General features: G+C 35.4%; 1 protein-coding gene across 1 annotated transcript; it reads left to right on the top strand.

The window, feature by feature from the left end:
• The first annotated feature begins 14,500 nt into the window (after positions 1-14,500).
• LOC139897228 (brefeldin A-inhibited guanine nucleotide-exchange protein 5-like) lies at positions 14,501-19,984 on the top strand. Its single transcript, XM_071879894.1, has 15 exons — positions 14,501-14,848; positions 14,934-15,173; positions 15,333-15,456; positions 15,560-15,708; positions 16,095-16,448; positions 16,580-16,746; positions 16,862-16,974; positions 17,246-17,302; positions 17,458-17,636; positions 17,791-17,907; positions 18,000-18,136; positions 18,462-18,578; positions 18,802-18,967; positions 19,211-19,306; positions 19,649-19,984. Exons 1-15 carry the CDS (start codon positions 14,594-14,596, stop codon positions 19,709-19,711), a joined length of 2,334 nt encoding a protein of 777 aa, XP_071735995.1. The 5' UTR covers positions 14,501-14,593; the 3' UTR covers positions 19,712-19,984.
• The last annotated feature ends 380 nt before the right edge of the window (positions 19,985-20,364 follow it).

The raw sequence follows: 20,364 nt of genomic DNA, 5'->3' as shown, positions 1-20,364 counted from the left end.
TGTTGAAGTAGACCTGATGGTTTCTGATGCTCAGCTTTGACCTTAGAACACTTCAAACATTCTCCTACGTATTTAGCAACATCGGCTTTCATACCCGGCCACCAAAAATGTTTCTTGAGATCCTTATACATCTTCCCCGTTCCAGGATGTATTGAGTATCTGGTTTTATGAGCTTCTCTAAGTACCATTTCTCTCATATCTCCAAATTTTGGTACCCAAATCCTTTCAGCCCTATACCGGGTTCTGTCTTCTCGAATATTAAGATGTTTCTCCGATCCTTTGGGTATTTCATCCTTTAAATTTCCCTCTTTTAAAACTCCTTGTTGCGCCTCCTTTATTTGAGTAGTAAGGTTATTATGAATCATTATATTCATAGATTTTACTCGAATGGGTTCTCTGTACTTCCTGCTCAAGGCATCGGCTACCACATTTGCCTTCCCTGGGTGGTAACGAATCTCAAAGTCGTAATCATTCAATAATTCAATCCACCTACGCTGCCTCATATTCAGTTGTTTCTGATTAAATATGTGTTGAAGACTTTTGTGGTCGGTATATATAATACTTTTGACCCCATATAAGTAGTGCCTCCAAGTCTTTAATGCAAAAACAACCGCGCCTAATTCCAAATCATGCGTCGTATAATTTTGTTCGTGAATCTTCAATTGTCTAGATGCATAAGCAATCACCTTCGTTCGTTACATTAATACACAACCGAGACTTTGCTTTGATGCGTCACAATAAATCACAAAATCATCATTCCCTTCAGGCAATGACAATATAGGTGCCGTAGTTAGCTTTTTCTTCAATAACTGAAACGCTTTCTCTTGTTCATCATTCCATTCAAATTTCTTCCCTTTATGCGTTAATGCAGTCAAGGGTTTTGCTATTCTGGAAAAGTCTTGGATGAACCTTCTGTAGTAACCAGCTAGTCCTAAAAACTGGCGTATGTGTTTCGGAGTTTTCGGGGTTTCCCACTTTTCAACAGTTTCTATCTTTGCCGGATCCACCTTAATACCTTCTTTGTTCACTATGTGACCGAGGAATTGAACTTCTTCCAACCAAAATGCACACTTTGAAAACTTAGCGTACAATTCTTCCTTCCTCAATACTTCTAACACCTTTCTCAAATGTTCACCGTGTTCTTAGTCATTCTTTGAGTAAATAAGTATGTCATCAATGAAAACAATGACAAACTTGTCAAGGTATGGTCCACACACTCGGTTCATAAGGTCCATGAATACAGCTGGTGCATTAGTTAAACCAAACGGCATGACCATAAACTCGTAATGATCGTAACGTGTTCTGAAAGCAGTCTTTGGAATATCATCTTCTTTCACCCGCATTTGATGATACCCGGAACGTAAGTCAATCTTTGAATAAACAGACGAGCCTTGTAGTTGATCAAATAAGTCGTCGATTCTCGGTAGTGGGTAGCGGTTCTTGATGGTAAGTTTGTTCAACTCTCGGTAGTCGATACACAACCTGAATGTACCATCTTTCTTCTTGACAAACAAAACAGGAGCTCCCCACGGTGATGTACTTGGTCGAATGAAACCACGCTCTAAAAGTTCTTGTAATTGGCTTTGCAGTTCTTTCATCTCACTGGGTATGAGTTTGCAAGGAGCACGAGCTATTGGTGCAGCTCCTGGTACAAGATCTATTTGAAATTCAACGGATCGCTGTGGGGGTAATCCCGGTAATTCTTTCAGAAATACATCGGGAAATTCTTTTGCAATGGGAACATCATTGATGCTCTTTTCTTCAGTTTGTACTTTCTCGACGTGTGCTAGAACAGCATAGCAACCTTTTCTTATTAGTTTTTGTGCCTTCAAATTACTAATAATATGTAGCTTCGTGTTGCCCTTTTCTCCGTACACCATTAAGGGTTTTCCTTTTTCTCGTATAATGCGAATTGCATTTTTGTAACAAACGATCTCTGCTTTCACTTCTTTCAACCAGTCCATACCGATTATCACATCAAAACTCCCTAACTCTACTGGTATCAAATCAATCTTAAATGTTTCGCTAACCCGTTTAATTTCTCGATTCCGACATATATTATCTGCTGAAATTAATTTACCATTTGCTAATTCGAGTAAAAATTTACTATCCAAAGGCGTCATTGGACAACTTAATTTAGCACAAAAATCTCTACTCATATAGCTTCTATCCGCACCCGAATCAAATAAAACGTAAGCAGATTTATTGTCAATAAGAAACGTACCCGTAACAAGCTCCGGGTCTTCCTGTGCCTCTGCCGCATTAATATTGAAAACTCTTTCGCGGCCTTGTCCATTCGTGTTCTCCTGGTTCGGGCAATTTATAATAATGTGGCCCGGTTTTCCACATTTATAACAAACTACATTGGCATAACTTGCTCCGACACTACTTGCTCCGCCATTACTCGTTCCGACACCATTTGTTCCTTTCGTTCTATTAACCCCTGGTCCGTAGACCTCACACTTCGCCGCGCTATGACCATTTCTTTTACACTTGTTGCAAAATTTGGTGCAGAACCCCGAGTGATACTTTTCACACCTTTGGCATAGCTGCTTCTGATTGTTGTTGTTGTTGCGGTTATTATTGTTGTTGGGATGATTGTTGTAGTTGCTGCTGTTGTTGTTGTTGTTGTTGTTGTTGTTGGGCCGTTTGTTGTAGTTGCGATTGATGTTGCGATTGTTGGGATAATTGTTGCGATTATTGTTGTAATTGCTGTTGTTGTTGTATTGGTGATTCTTATCACCGTTTTCCTCCCACTTTCTTTTGACTTGCTTCACATTGGCCTCTTCAGCAGTCTGTTCTTTAATTCTTTCTTCAATCTGGTTCACTAGTTTGTGAGCCATTCTACATGCCTGTTGCATGGAGGCGGGCTCGTGTGAACTTATATCTTCTTGGATTCTTTCCGGTAATCCTTTCACAAACGCGTCGATCTTCTCTTCCTCATCTTCGAATGCTCCCGGACACAATAGGCACAATTCTGTGAATCGTCTTTCATACGTGGTAATATCAAATCCTTGGGTTCGTAACCCTCTAAGTTCTGTCTTGAGCTTATTGACCTCGGTTCTGGGACGGTACTTCTCGTTCATCAAGTGCTTGAATTCTGACCACGGTAGTACGTACGCATCGTCTTGTCCCACTTGCTCTAGATAGGTATTCCACCATGTTAACGCAGAACCTGTGAAGGTATGCGTAGCGTACTTCACTTTGTCCTCTTCAGTACACTTACTTATGGCAAACACCGATTCGACCTTCTCGGTCCACCGTTTCAATCCGATCGGTCCTTCGGTTCCATCAAATTCCAAAGGTTTGCAGGCAGTGAATTCTTTGTAGGTGCATCCTACACGATTTCCTGTACTGCCAGATCCAAGGTTATTATTGGTATGTAGCGCAGCCTGTACTGCGGCTATGTTTGAAGCTAGAAAAGTACGGAATTCCTCTTCATTCATATTCACGGTGTGTCGAGTAGTCGGTGCCATTTCCTTTAAAATAGTCAAATGGAACAAGTTAATCATACAGAATATTAAGAGTAGTTAATAGTATTTCGTAGCATAATATGAACTCATTTATAAAAGCTTTTTCTTCATATTAGCGTTTTATAAGTTTAAATTCGGGTAGTACCTACCCGTTAAGTTCATACTTAGTAGCTAATATACAATTCAACTACTACAATTCTATATGAAAAACTGATTGTAATAATATTTCGCGTTCAAACTTTTATACAATATTTTACAAACTTACAATACCGCTTATTTTACATAAAGCATAAAATATAGCACACAATAACTTTGGTACAAGATAGTTGTGAAGATAATTCTAGCTAGTACACAAGTCGTTCAGCAAAGGCAATAAAGACACGTAATTCATACGACCAGAAACAAGTCATGCATTCTGGTTTTACTAGGACTACTTCCCATCCTTGGTCTTGTGGAACATAACCGTTATGGCCGTTGATAAGACAGCGTGTTGTAACGTCGTCAAAGGGACGAGGGTTACGTAATGACCAACAGTCTCGTAATAACCTAAAAACCTCATTTCTTACCCCAATTACCGACTCCGTCACTTGTGGGAACGTTTTGTTTAATAGTTGTAGCCCGATGTTCTTTTTCTCACTTTGGTGAGAAGAGAACATTACTAACCCGTAAGCATAACATGCTTCTTTATGTTGCATGTTAGCCGCTTTTTCTAAATCACGAAGTCCTATATTCGGATATACTGAGTCAAAATAATTTCTTAACCCGTTGCGTAAAATAGCATTTGGGTTCCCCGCAATATATGCGTCAAAGTAAACACATCGTATCCCCCATCTTTTGAACGAAAGCCTTTTATAAACCAAGGCATTCTTGGAACGTTCTTCGAATGTCTTACAAACTGATCTCGCCTTAAATAGTTGTGCCGAGGAATTCTGACCGACTCTAGACAAGATTTCATCAATCATGTCTCCGGGTAGGTCTCTTAAAATATTGGGTTGTCTATCCATTTTGTGTTTTTATATTGTAAAATAGACAAGAGTTAGATTCATAAAAAAAATACTTATTAATACAAGCAATTTTTACATATATCATAAAGCATAAGCACACTATATTACATATATTACACCACACGAATACAACTATCTTATTCCGACTCGCTCATTTCTTCTTGTTCGGTTTTGGTTCGTTTTGCCAAGTTTCTAACACCATTGACCATAATTAACCTTGGTCGGTTGGTTGAGGATTCTCTTTTACTTAACCGTTTTATTATTTCCCCCACCGGTTCTATTTCTTCTTCCGGTTCCGGTTCTTCTTCCGGTTCCGACTCTTCTTCCGGTTCCTCTTCGGGAACTTGTGAATCAGTCCACGAATCATTTCAATTTACATTTGACTCTTCATTATTATTAGGTGAGTCAATGGGACTTGTTCTAGAGGTAGACATCTATCACATAATATCAAACACGTTAAGAGATTAATATATCACATAATATTCATGTGTTAAAAATATATAGTTTCCAACAAAAATGTTAAGCAATCATTTTTAAAGAAAACACGGTCGAAGTCCAGACTCACTAATGCATCCTAACAAACTCGATAAGACACACTAATGCAAATTTTCTGGTTCTCTAAGACCAACGCTCGGATACCAACTGAAATGTCCCGTTCTTATTGATTAAAAACGTTCCATATTAATTGATTTCGTTGCGAGGTTTTGACCTCTATATGAGACGTTTTTCAAAGACTGCATTCATTTTTAAAACAAACCATAACCTTTATTTCATAAATAAAGGTTTAAAAAGCTTTACGTAGATTATCAAATAATGATAATCTAAAATATCCTGTTTACACACGACCATTACATAATGGTTTACAATACAAATATGTTACATCGAAATCAGTTTCTTGAATGCAGTTTTTACACAATATCATACAAACATGGACTCCAAATCTTGTCCTTATTTTAGTTTGCAACAGCGGAAGCTCTTAGTAATCACCTGAGAATAAACATGCTTTAAACGTCAACAAAAATGTTGGTGAGTTATAGGTTTAACCTATATATATCAAATCGTAACAATAGACCACAAGATTTCATATTTCAATACACATCCCATACATAGAGATAAAAATCATTCATATGGTGAACACCTGATAACCGACATTAACAAGATGCATATATATAAGAAATCCCCATCATTCCGGGACACCCTTCGGATATGATATAAATTTCTAAGTACTAAAGCATCTGGTACTTTATATGGGGTTTGTTAGGCCCAATAGATCTATCTTTAGGATTCGCGTCAATTAGGGTGTCTGTTCCCTAATTCTTAGATTACCAGACTTAATAAAAAGGGGCATATTCGATTTCGATAATTTAACCATAGAATGTAGTTTCACGTACTTGTGTCTATTTTGTAAATCATTTATAAAACCTGCATGTATTCTCATCCCAAAAATATTAGATTTTAAAAGTGGGACTATAACTCACTTTCACAGATTTTTACTTCGTCGGGAAGTAAGACTTGGCCACTGGTTGATTTACGAACCTATAACAATATATACATATATATCAAAGTATGTTTAAAATATATTTACAACACTTTTAATATATTTTGATGTTTTAAGTTTATTAAGTCAGCTGTCCTCGTTAGTAACCTACAACTAGTTGTCCACAGTTAGATGTACAGAAATAAATCGATAAATATTATCTTGAATCAATCCACGACCCAGTGTATACGTATCTCAGTATTGATCACAACTCAAACTATATATATTTTGGAATCAACCTCAACCCTGTATAGCTAACTCCAACATTCACATATAGAGTGTCTATGGTTGTTCCGAAATATATATAGATGTGTCGACATGATAGGTTGAAACATTGTATACGTGTCTATGGTATCTCAAGATTACATAATATACAATACAAGTTGATTAAGTTATGGTTGGAATAGATTCGTTACCAATTTTCACGTAGCTAAAATGAGAAAAATTATCCAATCTTGTTTTACCCATAACTTCTTCATTTTAAATCCGTTTTGAGTGAATCAAATTGCTATGGTTTCATATTGAACTCTATTTTATGAATCTAAATAGAAAAGTATAGGTTTATAGTCGAAAAAATAAGTTACAAGTCGTTTTTGTAAAGGTAGTCATTTCAGTCGAAAGAACGACGTCTAGATGACCATTTTAGAAAACATACTTCCACTTTGAGTTTAACCATAATTTTTGGATATAGTTTCATGTTCATAATAAAAATCATTTTCTCAGAATAGCAACTTTTAAATCAAAGTTTATCATAGTTTTTAATTAACTAACCCAAAACAGCCCGCGGTGTTACTACGACGGCGTAAATCCGGTTTTACGGTGTTTTTCGTGTTTCCAGGTTTTAAATCATTAAGTTAGCATATCATATAGATATAGAACATGTGTGTAGTTAATTTTAAAAGTCAATTTAGAAGGATTAACTTTTGTTTGCGAACAAGTTTAGAATTAACTAAACTATGTTCTAGTGATTACGAGTTTAAACCTTCGAATAAGATAGTTTTATATATATGAATCGAATGATGTTATGAACATCATTACTACCTCAAGTTTAGTAGGTAAACCTACTGGAAGTGACAAGAAATGATCTAGCTTCAAAGGATCTTGGATGGCTTGAAAGTTCTTGAAGTAGGATCATGACACAAAAACAAGTTCAAGTAAGATTTTTACTCGAATTAAGATAGTTTATAGTTATAGAAATTGAATCAAAGTTTGAATATGAATATTACCTTGAATAAGAAAGATAACCTACTGTATATAACAAAGGTTTCTTGATCTTAGATGATTACTTGGAATGGATTAGAAAGCTTGGAAGTAAATTAGTAAACTTGAAGGGATTTTTGAAGTGTTCTTGAAGTGATCTTCCTATGATGATTATAGCTTGATTCTTGAAGTGATTTTTGATGAATATGATGATTAACTACTGGAAAAATACGTTCATAATAGTGTGTGTGTGTTGAGAGAGAATTAGAAAGAGAATTGGAAGTGAAATGGAGTGAATGATGAGTGGTAATTGGTGAGTGGTGAGTGGGGTTAAAAGGAGTTCTAGTTAGTTGACTAGCTCATGGTAGAAGTTAAAATTGATTATTCATACATGACATAATCAAGAGTGGAATCCCATGCTAGTTCCTATTGGTATATACTCATAGTAAGTACGTTTTGAAGCTGTGTATAATACGGGTAAGAATACGACTAGAATTCTTGATGAAAGAAAAGAATGGAAAAGTAACTGTAACCATTTTTGTTAAGTATGAGTGTTTTGATATATGTCTTGAAGTCTTCTAAAAGTATTTTAATACATCTAAATACACTACATGTATATACATTTTAACTGAGTCATTAAGTCATCGTTAGTCGTTACATGTAAGTGTTGTTTTGAAACCTTTAAGTTAACGATCTCAATTAATGTTGTTAACCCATTGTTTATTATATCTAATGAGATGTTAAATTATTATATTATCATGATATTATGATATATTAATATATCTTAATATGATATATATACATTTAAATGTCGTTACAACGATAATCGTTACATATATGTCTCGTTTCGAAATCCTTAAGTTAGTAGTCTTGTTTATATGTATATAACTCATTGTTAATATACTTATGGAGATACTTACTTATCATAATCTCATGTTAACCATATGTATATCCATATATATATCGTCATGTCGTTTTTACAAGTTTTAACGTTCGTGAATCGCCTGTCAACTTGGGTGGTCAATTGTCTATATGAAACATATTTCAATTAATCAAGTCTTAACAAGTTTGATTGCTTAACATGTTGGAAATATTTAATCATGTAAATATCAATCTCAATTAATATATATAAACATGGAAAAGTTCGGGTCACTACATAACTTGCCCATCTTCACTCTCCACTTGAGCCACATTCTTTCTCGCCAAATCTCTTGGTGAAGGTGCCCATTCATATGTATTAACCGTGATGTCCTCTAGTAACTTTTTGGCCGCATTGGGTGAGTTGTACATAAACACTCCACCCGAAGATGAATCAAGATATTTCTTCGTTTGAAAATTTGTACCCCGGTAGAATGTATTGATGTACTCCTTCTTGGTTAGACCATGCGGTGGGCAAGCTCTTAATAGCTTCTTGAAACGCACCCACGCATCATACAAAGACTCATCTCCCCTTTGCGTGAACCCATTAATTTCCATTCTTAAACTCTTCACCTTTGAAGGCGGGAAAAAGTGATTGATAAATGCTTCATTCAAATCTTGAAAAGACCTAATCGAATCCGATGGTAAGTTCCTTAACTAAGCCTTAGCTTCTCCATCAAGCGTGAAGGGGAATGCCCTTAGCTTAAAAGCATCTTCGGTGACATCTTTGTTTTTGTAGATATCACAAATATTGTTAAAATATTGAATGTGATCAAAAGGGTTTTCATCTATTAGCCCGCGAAAAAGTCTATCCTTGAACATTGTGAAAAAGTTACCCTCGATCTTCCAATTATCCGCTTTAATTGGTGGTTTTGTGATAGCCGGAGGCACAACCGTTTGTGCCACCATTCTAACATTCCACATCAGAGTGTTATTTGGATCATTTGCAACTACTTCATTAACAACCGGTTGAGGATCAACATGTGGATGAACCTCTTCTTCTCCGTCCATGTCTATCAAACAAAATGGAAAAACCTCAAAACTCTTCCTTAAATCCCGTTCTTCTCTACACTTATAAATCCCGTGTATGTGTTTCTCCGGATCAAAAAATGGTTGTGTGAAATCGTGATCCTTGTGGGATCTTCTTATCATACACCAATAGACCTAACCTTCAAAGACAACAAAAACACAAGTGATTATCCAATGCAAAATAATAAACAAAAGACAATAAAAGTAACTTTTGTAAGGACGAATCCTTACAAAAGGATCGAATAACTAAAAGCTTGAACCAAATACACAACCTAACTTAGCTAACTGCTCCCCGGCAGCGGCGCCAAGAAAGTGTGATGTGGCGTGGATATACCATCCATAACTCCCTAAATTTATACAAGATTCAAATATTACAAAAAGCACGCACAATCTATTGAGCACTTAAAACCCGGTTGCTATAGCACTTAATGCAAGTATTCTTATCAAGTTTGTCCCGTGAGAGTGGTGTAGATTATGTATATAAAACTAATAGTTATCCTAGGGGTTTTGTTTGATTGGGGGGTTTGCGAGAGATTTTGACTAATCAACTAAATTTGCAATAAACAAACTAAAACTTAGCAAGTAACAAGTAACAAGTAATCAAGAAATGAGAAGTAATCAATACGATGAAGAGTGTTCACTTATCTAATCCTCTTTATGCTTAGATGGCCCTTGTTTTCCCCAATTTGTTATCACTTAAGTTGTTTGAACTAGTAAATATTCTTAATCTAATTTTACCTTGCAAATTCACATAAGCTTAGCAACACTAGATCAAGTAATTTATGAGTCGATTATTGAGATTATGCCCGGGTTAAAATCACTTAAAACCCTTTAACCATCAAAGTCACCTAAGATAGTCAAACACCACTATGATGAACAAAGGTCAATTGAAAACCAACTTAGTCTAGAAACACAATCACTTGAAATTCCTATTCTAGTTGTCTAGATCACCAAAGGTGTTGAAACACAAATTGATTCACTACTAAAATCACTTAAAGAGCTCCACAATTCATGTAATCAAGGTAAAACCAATATCAAACATAGCAATGGACCTCATGGCTAACTCAATAACACTAACTCATGTATTTTCATTCAAAACAACTTTCATTCAATAGATTAAGGGAACATCATGCATTAAAGATTCATAGATAAGCAAACACAAGAGATTTAGCTACTCATAGCAAAGATTACACTAGCAATAATCATGAAAACATCAATAAACATCATCTTGAGTGATTACAAGCTAAGATTCAAAGATAAATGATGATAAACAAAGATTACAAGTAAAGATTAAACTTAGATGAAGATTAAGTAAAGATTACAACTAATTGATTAAAAATAAGAAAGAGTAAAGTTGAGATTACAACCCAAATTGATAACAAAAGAAAGATCTAGCACTAATAAAGATGAAACTTGAGCTTGTTTCCTCCAAATTACCTTAGAACTCTAATGGATGATGAAAATTAGGGTTTTGTGTGTGTAATTCGGAGTAAAAACTGCAGCTCTCTTACCAAATGACCTATCTTATTCTATTTATAGTGGTGAGGAAAGTGGGCTGAATCAGCGTCAGGAGCGCCGCTTTTGACTTAGGTGCGGCGCTCTTGGCTTTGGTCTGGTGCGGCGCTGTTGACTTTGGTGCGGCGCTCTTGGTGCTGTAGGAACGGCGCTTCTGCCTCTGAAGAGCGACACTTCTGCTCACTGTGAAAAAATTAAGACAAAACGTTGGTGATTGCGTCGCTTTTAGCCTAGGTGCGGCGCTCTGGGCTTTGAGGAGCGACGCTCCTTATTCAGGAGCGGCGCTTTTGATGCTGTTTCCTACACTTGTCATTTTCTTTGCACTTTTTGAACATTTCTTGGTCAATTTTACACCAAGTTAGGCATTTTGCCTTGAGTGGACACTTTGGCACAGGAAAACAACTTTAAAGCCCCAACGATCATCAAAACCGAATAAAATGAGGTCGATATTGCGTAATAAATATGTCTAAATGGAGCAATATCAATCTGTCACTATAAATAGACCCCTTGGGTCGTCATTTTACACATTCAGATAACTTATGACCAGAGATTTCACCTTTCTCTCTCACATAGTATTTTCTCTCACTAGAAGTCATCCGGCTAGTAGCTCAATGCTCAGCGGACAAAGATTGATTAAGCCACCCCACAGATTTCTATATCTGTGATCCGGGTCTGCAGGGATTATTTCTATATGATTGATTTTTGCACTTCTAAGTACAACCCGTGCCCAAACTAACCAATATCACTTAACACTAGTGAAAATGGTCCTATAACGTCAACTAACCAAATTACGAGTGCTAAACACTTGTCTTCCCCAAAATCAAGTCACAAACCCTAATTTTGACCCATTTTAAAATCAAGCTTCTAAACACACCCATTTGGGTTCCAACACCAACATAATCACTAATCCAAATTACAAGCCCTAACATGGACAAGTAGTTGTCCAACCCAAAACCCACCAACAATGAGTCTAAACCCAATTAGTAGCTACAATAAACTCACTTCATGAGCATCAATGTGTTTCTCATCAATTTAAGCTCAAACCCTAATTTTGAATATCAAATCAACAAATGAAATTCGGAGTTAGAACTTACCACTACTACCGATTTGTAGCTAGGAACGAGATGAACAACCTTAACTCTTGCACCTTGAAGAGATTTCAACTTCTTCTTCCTTAAATCAAGCGCTCTCTCTCTCTCTAAATATGAGTTTCTCTCTCTAAGATAAGATGAGAGTGTTTGTGTGGGTGAAATGAGATCCAAAATGGGATTTAGATCTACTTTAGAGGCTCCAAACCGACACCCAAGTGAATTGTCCAAAATGCCCCTCAATCAAGCCTAAAAACGAGTTTAAAATTCTAGTCTGACAATAGGAACGCCGTTCCAGACTTAAAAATGTCGTTCCACTGAACATGACTCTGGAACGTCGTTCCACTTAGGAGAACGTCGCTCCCCAAACTGCCCCCAACATGTTCTGTTCAACTTTTACACTTTTCTTCCTTACACAACGTCGTTCTAGGCTTCTGGGACGTCGTTCCTCCTTTTGGAACGCTGTTCCTCCTTTTGGAACGTCATTTCTTCTTCTGAAATTTGGGGTGTTACAACATATTACCTATCTCATACCCCACTTATGTGAGATTTAGTTTTGTTGTTGATGTTGTTGTTGTAACAGAGAGCATTAACTTCACAAGCATTATATGCTTTAACCAATGTATCATTAGCTGCCAATCTTTAAAGCTCCGACCGAATTCAATATGCTTCGACACTTTTAAGAGTTGCCATGGTTGATTATTCCAAATGTGAATTTGATGGCTACCACATATCTTAGCGTTGATTGGAATACCTTAAGCTTTATAAGTTTGATAAATCAAGACCAACATGTATATATCCCGTTAAACAAAGCATCATTCTTTGCAATCCAAATCGCTCATATTGTAGCCGGACCAATTAAACCCCCAAACTTCATTGCTTTAATACCTATACCACTACTCCAATCAAACTTCATTGCTTTAATACCTATACCATTACTCCAATCAAACGATATTTTATTGGCTTTAGATAGTCTTGTTCGTAGTGCCATTTTCTAGTCATCGTACGAAAATGCGTCTAATCTTCAACCGAAATTTATTTAGCACGTTCGCTACATAATTCAGCACGATTATGTGGCAAATGTAATGTGTTCAAAAATGTGTTTAGCGGCCATTAATTATTATCGAAACGAAAATAGAGTCAAATATATTTGCATTCATTATGAATTTTTAAAACAAAAACAATAATAGAGTTATGAATTAAGATATATCAAAATGCGTAACAAAATAATCGAACCATTAAACAAAGATGTCACAAAACGCGTAACGATTTGTGACTAGAGGTGATATTAACCTCACAAAAATTTTCAATGTACTTAAATACAATGTTTCACAAACTCAATTTCTCAACTCGTCAACATTTAACACGTCAACCATTTAAACTAAGCGGTTCATGAATAGTTTGACCCAATTACAGCTACCTGTCAAGTTGAACAAGTAAAAATGTTAACCCACGAATTTTGATCAAGTAAATCGACTCGATCCGACTCAACAAGATTATTATTGTCATAAACCCACGGTTTTTGAGGGGTTTTCACTTTTTATACCGTGTTTATTTTCTTTATTCATTTTATTTTATTGATATCGCGTATAATTAAAATGTTAATGAATTTCTGGCGTTTTCTTTCACATTATATACTCGAGTGTCTAACCACTCCCAACCATGACGTACTTCCTCCCCAGTACACACCACCACATCATTCCTTAGAGGTTTTCGGCTTCCTGGTGAAGCGCAAAAGATAGATCGTATTATGGAAAAATTTGCTGAACGGTGAGTATCTTTATATGGGTCTCATGTTCAAGTCATCATTCCTTTGATTACCATGTACAATCAGTCTACTTTAGGGTTTAACCTGAATCAAATTGTTGCATAACTTTTTTGTTATTGAACTTTCTTGAGAACTATCATTAACAAATAGGCGGGTTTGGTTTGTTGAATAAGGGGATAACCTGTTATATATAATGATTTAGGAAGTTCCAATTTTTTTACCTATTAAAATACTTATTACAACAACAACAGATTGAACTTGTGAGGCCCATGGTAGAAGCTGTTGGTTGGCCACTGCTTGCTACGTTTGCAGTAAGTATGGAAGAAAGGGAAAATAAGACTAGAGTGTTTTTGTGTATGGAAGGGTTTAAAGCGGGAATTCATATCACACATGTGCTTAAAATGGATACCATGCGCTATGCTCTTTTGACGTCACTCATCAGGTAATACTTATTATTGGCCATTTTCAAGATATATATTAGGGGTGTTTTAGATCAATCGGGCTTTGGGTTATCCGGGTTGGTTATTGGGGTATTTCGTACTGATGATTTAAATTGATAACTGACCTGACTGTTGATTGGTTACGGATTTAGGTTATGTTTATCTAACAGATAAAAATTACCTAAATGTTTTTACCTAAAATATCCTAAAGTATATCCTTATTGTTTAGAGTCTCTTAAATCATTTTCATCCAAAAATTGTACCATTCTTGATATTATTTAGTTATGCCTTCAATTTGACACTTGTAATTTGTAAAATGGCTGTATAGGTTTGGACAAAACATGTAACCCAAACTTCCCTTTTTTGACTTAAACCAAACTTGTTCGTTAACAATTCACTCATTGTGTCATCTCTTGTCGCAAAATCTTCTCATAAGCTATCTTTTTCGTCTGTTCCAGATACACTTTCTTACATGCACCAAAAGATATGCGTAGTAAAAACGTCGAAGCAATACGAACTTTATTGGACATTAGTAAATCAGAACCCGATGCACTTCAAGACACTTGGAATGCGGTTCTAGAATGTACCTCTCGTTTAGAGTATACAACATCTAACACTGCTATGGCTGCTACAGTCATGTTTGGATCTAATCAAATATCTAAGGATGCAGTTCTTCAATCTCTTAGGGAATTGGCGGGAAAACCATCTGAGCAAATTTTTGTAAATAGTGTTAAACTCCCTAGTGAATCCGTGGTTGAGTTTTTTACCGCTTTATGTAATGTATCTGCTGAAGAATTGAAGCAGAATCCTGCCCGTGTTTATAGCTTGCAAAAGCTTGTTGAGATCAGTTATTACAATATGGCCCGTATACGCATGGTAATCAATTTTTCATTAGCATATGAAATATGCATTGTTCTACCACATTATTTGTGAATGATTTAAATAATATTTATTTTTGTAGGTATGGGCTAGAATATGGTCTGTTCTTGCTAATCATTTTATATCTGCTGGGAGTCATCATGAAGAAAAAATTGCAATGTATGCTATAGATTCTTTAAGACAACTTGGCATGAAATACCTGGAGCGTGCAGAACTTGCCAATTTCACCTTTCAAAATGACATCTTAAAACCGTTTGTGGTGCTTATGCATAATAGTTGTAGTGAATCAATTCGAAGGTTGATTGTCGATTGCATTGTTCAGGTATGCCTACCTGATTCTATAATTCCTCTATTTAAGGGAAAACAAGTGTTTCAATCTTCATTATGTTATGCAGAGCTAAATAAAATGTGTAGAATTAATTTTCTGCAAGTATAACAAAATCAGTTTTCATTATGTGACTAATGCTGATTTTTAAAACAGATGATAAAATCTAAAGTTGGAAGCATTAAATCTGGTTGGCGAAGTGTTTTCATGATATTCACTGCTGCTGCAGATGATGACTTGGAAACAATAGTTGAAAGTGCTTTTGAGAATGTTGAACAGGGTATTTAACATATTGATGTTTTAATTTTTTCTACCATGCAAAATTAGATAATCTTCTCATTACTAAATTAGTTATGAATTGACAACATTAAACAAACTTGCAGTTATACTAGAACACTTTGATCAAGTTGTTGGTGACTGCTTTATGGACTGTGTCAATTGTCTAATTGGTTTTGCTAACAATAAAACTTCTCACCGCATCAGTTTGAAGGCAATCGCCCTTCTCCGTATATGCGAGGAACGATTGGCAGAGGTTTGCTCTTTTTCTTGCCCTTTGGGGCCTTGCCTTTCAAAAAAAAAGGTAAAAAAGAAAAGAAAAAACCCTTATCAAGTGTGTACTCAGACAAATAATTCTTATTCCAGAGACCTTCAAATATGATCGTGTAAACTATAAAGTATTGTTTTAAATATCAATATTCTTATTTTTGATGCATTATGGTTATATTTATTTAAAATGCAATTGGATACGAAATTTCTTTTAATCCTTTTACCATTTATGGCTTATTTTTTATATGACCAGCTAGACTCGGTAGATATAAAGTCAAACCCAAATCAGTCCTTTAATGAATGAGTTATAAGTTCTGCCTGTTTTTTCTAATTGAGGGAATTAGATGTGAATCAACTTGTTTTGTTTTTCAGGGCCTTGTGCCAGGTGGCAGCTTGAAGCCAATTGAAGACAATGCAGATGCAACTAGTGACATCACTGAGCATTACTGGTTCCCAATGCTGGCTGGTTTGTCTGATCTGACATCCGACCCAAGACCCGAAGTCAGCAATTGTGCACTAGAGGTATTGTTTGACTTGTTGAACGAAAGAGGAAACAAATTCTCATCAAACTTCTGGGAAAGTATATTCCACCGTGTTCTATTTCCTATCTTTGATCACATAAGACATGCTGGAAAAGAGACAACATCTTATGGAGATGAGTGGATTTGTGAAACCAGTGTTCATTCATTACAGTTGCTATGTAACCTCTTCAATACTTTTTACAAGGTATGTTTAAAGTTCACTTAATGTTTTATTCACTTAAGTTTCATTTTTATTGATGTTAAAAATCATATATGCTGTCCCATCAAACAAGGTATGTATATAGTTTAAAAAATAATATTACATGTGTCTTGCAGGAGGTGTCTTTTATGCTACCCCCTTTGCTAAATTTGTTGTTAGATTGTGCTAAAAAGACGGATCAATCGGTGGCCTCAATATCCCTTGCTGCTTTGGTCCATCTTATAGAAGTTGGGGGACACCAATTTAGCGATAGTGACTGGGATACATTGTTGAAAAGCATAAGGTACATCTTGCTAATTCTATTTTCTTGTAAGTTTGTTGTAGGTTTTGTGTATTTCAATGTATATATGCATGTGGCTGTGTTTGTTTGCTTATTTTCACGTACATTGTCTTTGCAGAGATGCTTCATACACCACTCAACCCCTCGAGTTACTCAACGCTTTGGGTATTGAAAGTGGTAAGAGTCAGTCAGTTATGGCTAGAGATTTTGAGGTTCCTGCAAATGCTAATGGTGAGTGACTTAATTGTCATATGTTTGTTTTGTTTGTACAAAAGAAGAAAATATATGAATTTTTACTTCTGCTGCTAAATGAATTCCCGTTTTGAATTGGTTAATCAAACTTTATGTTAATACCACAATTAAGAATGTTGAGTTGTAAGTTTTTGATAAAAAAAAAAAAAAAAAAAAAAAAAGTATCCAGAAAGTTCTATTGTTTGACTATTAAAGAAGAACTTAAGGAAGGATGTTGGATTTAGATAATTACTTTTTTGGTTTGTGATAGGTCAATTGCAAGACAATCAAGAAGGAAGGGCATCAGTAGATCTGCGTGAATCTGATGGTACTAGTCTTTTTAGTTTTATACATGTAAAACCTTAACTGTATATTAATATTAATATATCATTCAAATCGGTATAAAGTTTTGAAGAATTTGTTCTTTTTCTTAAAAGTTGATTCTCTTTAGTATATTGAGTAGTATATCATCATTTTTTGCAGGTCAAACGCCTTCACCTGGAAAGCTACAGAAAGCTTCAGAAGCTGCAGAACTAAATCGAAGTCAAACAATAGGTCAACGACTAATGGGAAACATGATGGATAACCTTTTCGTCAGAAGTTTCACCTCTAAGCCCAAGAATCTTGCGTCAGATTCTGTTATACCAGCTTCACCATCCAAGGTAATTTGTTATTGTTTGTAGGAATTATAGATAAAATATCATATAATTACATATTGTAGGAAAAATGTCTAATTGGGTAATGTTTACATTGGTTATAAGGTATTACAGTTAGTTTCTTATACCTTTAAAGTAAACTATTTTTATTTATTTGTAGACTATGGATGTTGTGGAACATTATCCTGAAGATTTGACTGAAAGTCCATTTATGGGAACCGTAAGGGGCAAATGCGTGACACAGTTGCTACTATTAGGTGCCCTTGATAGCATCCAGGTACATGTTCTACATTCACATGTCCCTAGATGCATATATATAATGATGATGTAACGATAAATTCTGTTATTAATATTTGTGAAAACATGCAGAAAAAGTACTGGAGCAAGTTAAAAGCATATCAAAAGATCAAAATATTGGAAATTTTGTTCTCTATGTTGGAGTTTTCTGCGTCATATAATTCATACACAAATCTCAGACTACGAATGCAACACATTTCTTCTGAAAGGTTAGTTTTTTCTTTCTTTCTTGTTGGCTACTAGTTATGACTGACTAATGAGGAGAAATGCAAATCAACTTACATAATAGACAACTGATCATCAAGAAATATTTAAGCTAAATGGTTTCTACTCAAACATATAGATTGTTATTGCAGATATGTGTTTGTAATAATAGCTAAAAATAATAACAATCTTTGTAATTATAGCTAAAAATAGTGTTTGTGGGTCAAACTGACTTGTAGCCCAAGCCCATTTTACCACATATAGTTTCAGAGAATGTGGACTGTTTTTATCATATACTGACATGAAGTGATTTATAATTTATTGCTCCAGACCACCTTTGAACCTTCTACGCCAGGAGTTGGCAGGGACTTGCATTTACTTAGATGCATTACAGAAAACAACTTCTTCTTCTTCTTCTTCTTCTTCTTCTTCTTCTTCTTCTTCTTCTTCTTCTTCTTCTTCTCCTCCTCCTCCTCCTCCTCCTCCTCCTCCTCCTCCTCCGTCGTCGTCGTCGTCGTCGTCGTCTTCGTCTTCGTCTTCGTCTTCGTCGTCGTCGTCTTCTTCTTCTTCTTCTTCTTCTTCTTCTTATTCTTCTTCTTCTTCTTCTTCTTCTTCTTCTTCTTCTTCTTCTTCTTCTTCTGCAAAAAATCAAAATGGAGAGTGTTGAAGAAGAAGATGATGATGTTACAAAAGTCAAGACTGATGCTGAAGAGAAGCTGGTGTCGTTTTGTGGACAGGTGCTTAAGGAAACATCTGATTTTCAATCAAGTATTGGAGAAACTACTAACATGGAGATTCATCAAGTTCTTGGTTTACGCTCCCCTATCATCGTCACGGTATCACCTTCACCTTCTTTTTAATAATAATAAAAAAAACTCATAAAATGTTTAAAATCTAATTGTTTAAATTAAAAGAAATGTAGTTTAATTTTCATGGGACATGATATATAATTGTTTTTTGAAGGATATTTTAAAACTCATATTAAATTAAATTAGTAGTCAGTCAAACCACTTACTCTAAACTTGCATGCCCAGTCAAAAGTCTCAATGCGTGTTTGTGTGTGCGCTCTCGTGTTTCAGGTTCTTAAGGGAATGTGTGCAATGGACAACCAGATATTCAGGAAACACCTCAGGAGTTTTTACCCTTTGTTTACCAAGCTTGTATGCTGTGACCAGGTAATTCATGCATGCACTCTTTATGAAGAATGATTTATTTAGTCTATTTTCCAAATTGGGTTTATTATGACCCATACCTTATGGTTGGGTCTATTTGGGTTGCGTTATCACAAAGAGTGTCTTAAAGGATATAAAAAAAGGAAACAAGTCAAATCATGTTAAGTATATTTTTTAAACTTACAATTTTATACATCACTTTACTAACGGAAAACATTTTATCATTAATATGTCGTATTTTTTTGCCACGTATACAAGGTCTTTCTCATTTATAACTTGTTGAAATGCTGTTATGATTTTTCTGTGTCAGTATTATTCTAATTTATTATTAATCTTTTGGGCCAGATGGACATTCGTGGTGCTCTTGCCGACCTTTTCAGCATGCAACTCAATGGGCTTGTGGAATAGGGATTTATTTGAACTAGCTATTAATTACTCAAACAGTTTTCGAGCACTTAGAACAACTGATAACCTGTGAGCATTGCGGATATTGTCTTTGTGTTGTTGTCTTATCGGGGGACTATTATTTTTGGATTTGAGGACACATACAGGTTGTGTTAGTTCGTTTGTTGTATATTTGCATAGTTAAAGAAACATTTATGAATTGTTGTAGAACATGATGATTATTGAATTATGAATGTAGTCCACCTTGAAAGATTTAAATTTAAATGATGATGATATTAAGCCTTTATTAAACATCACAGTATAAACATATATGCGACCAAATGCATACCCTTTAGGCCTTTACAGGATATGTATGCTGTTGTACGCTGTTAGTTGTAAACGAAATGGTTTTGTCACTGTAGATACAGTTTGGGTCAAAACTTGTTATTCTCATGTCAGTATGTCACTTTATTATAAGTTTAACATCATCAGGAACCTGAAGCACAGAACTAGACTAAACTAGTTCAGAACCAACTGTGAGTATCAAACCGATATTCTGAGATCATCCAACCTTTCAGTATTCATTCCATTGTTGGTTTCATGCTGTTCTGTACAGTTGCACATCCCAAGCATAGTTTTGTCAGAAATCTAAAAAACGTGTAATTCAATCATTCTAA

The sequence above is a fragment of the Rutidosis leptorrhynchoides genome, chromosome 3 (assembly GCF_046630445.1).
Source record: "Rutidosis leptorrhynchoides isolate AG116_Rl617_1_P2 chromosome 3, CSIRO_AGI_Rlap_v1, whole genome shotgun sequence".
NCBI lineage: Eukaryota > Viridiplantae > Streptophyta > Magnoliopsida > Asterales > Asteraceae > Rutidosis > Rutidosis leptorrhynchoides.
Note: the sequence above shows the minus strand (reverse complement) of the source record. Positions and strands in the feature narration are given on the sequence as shown.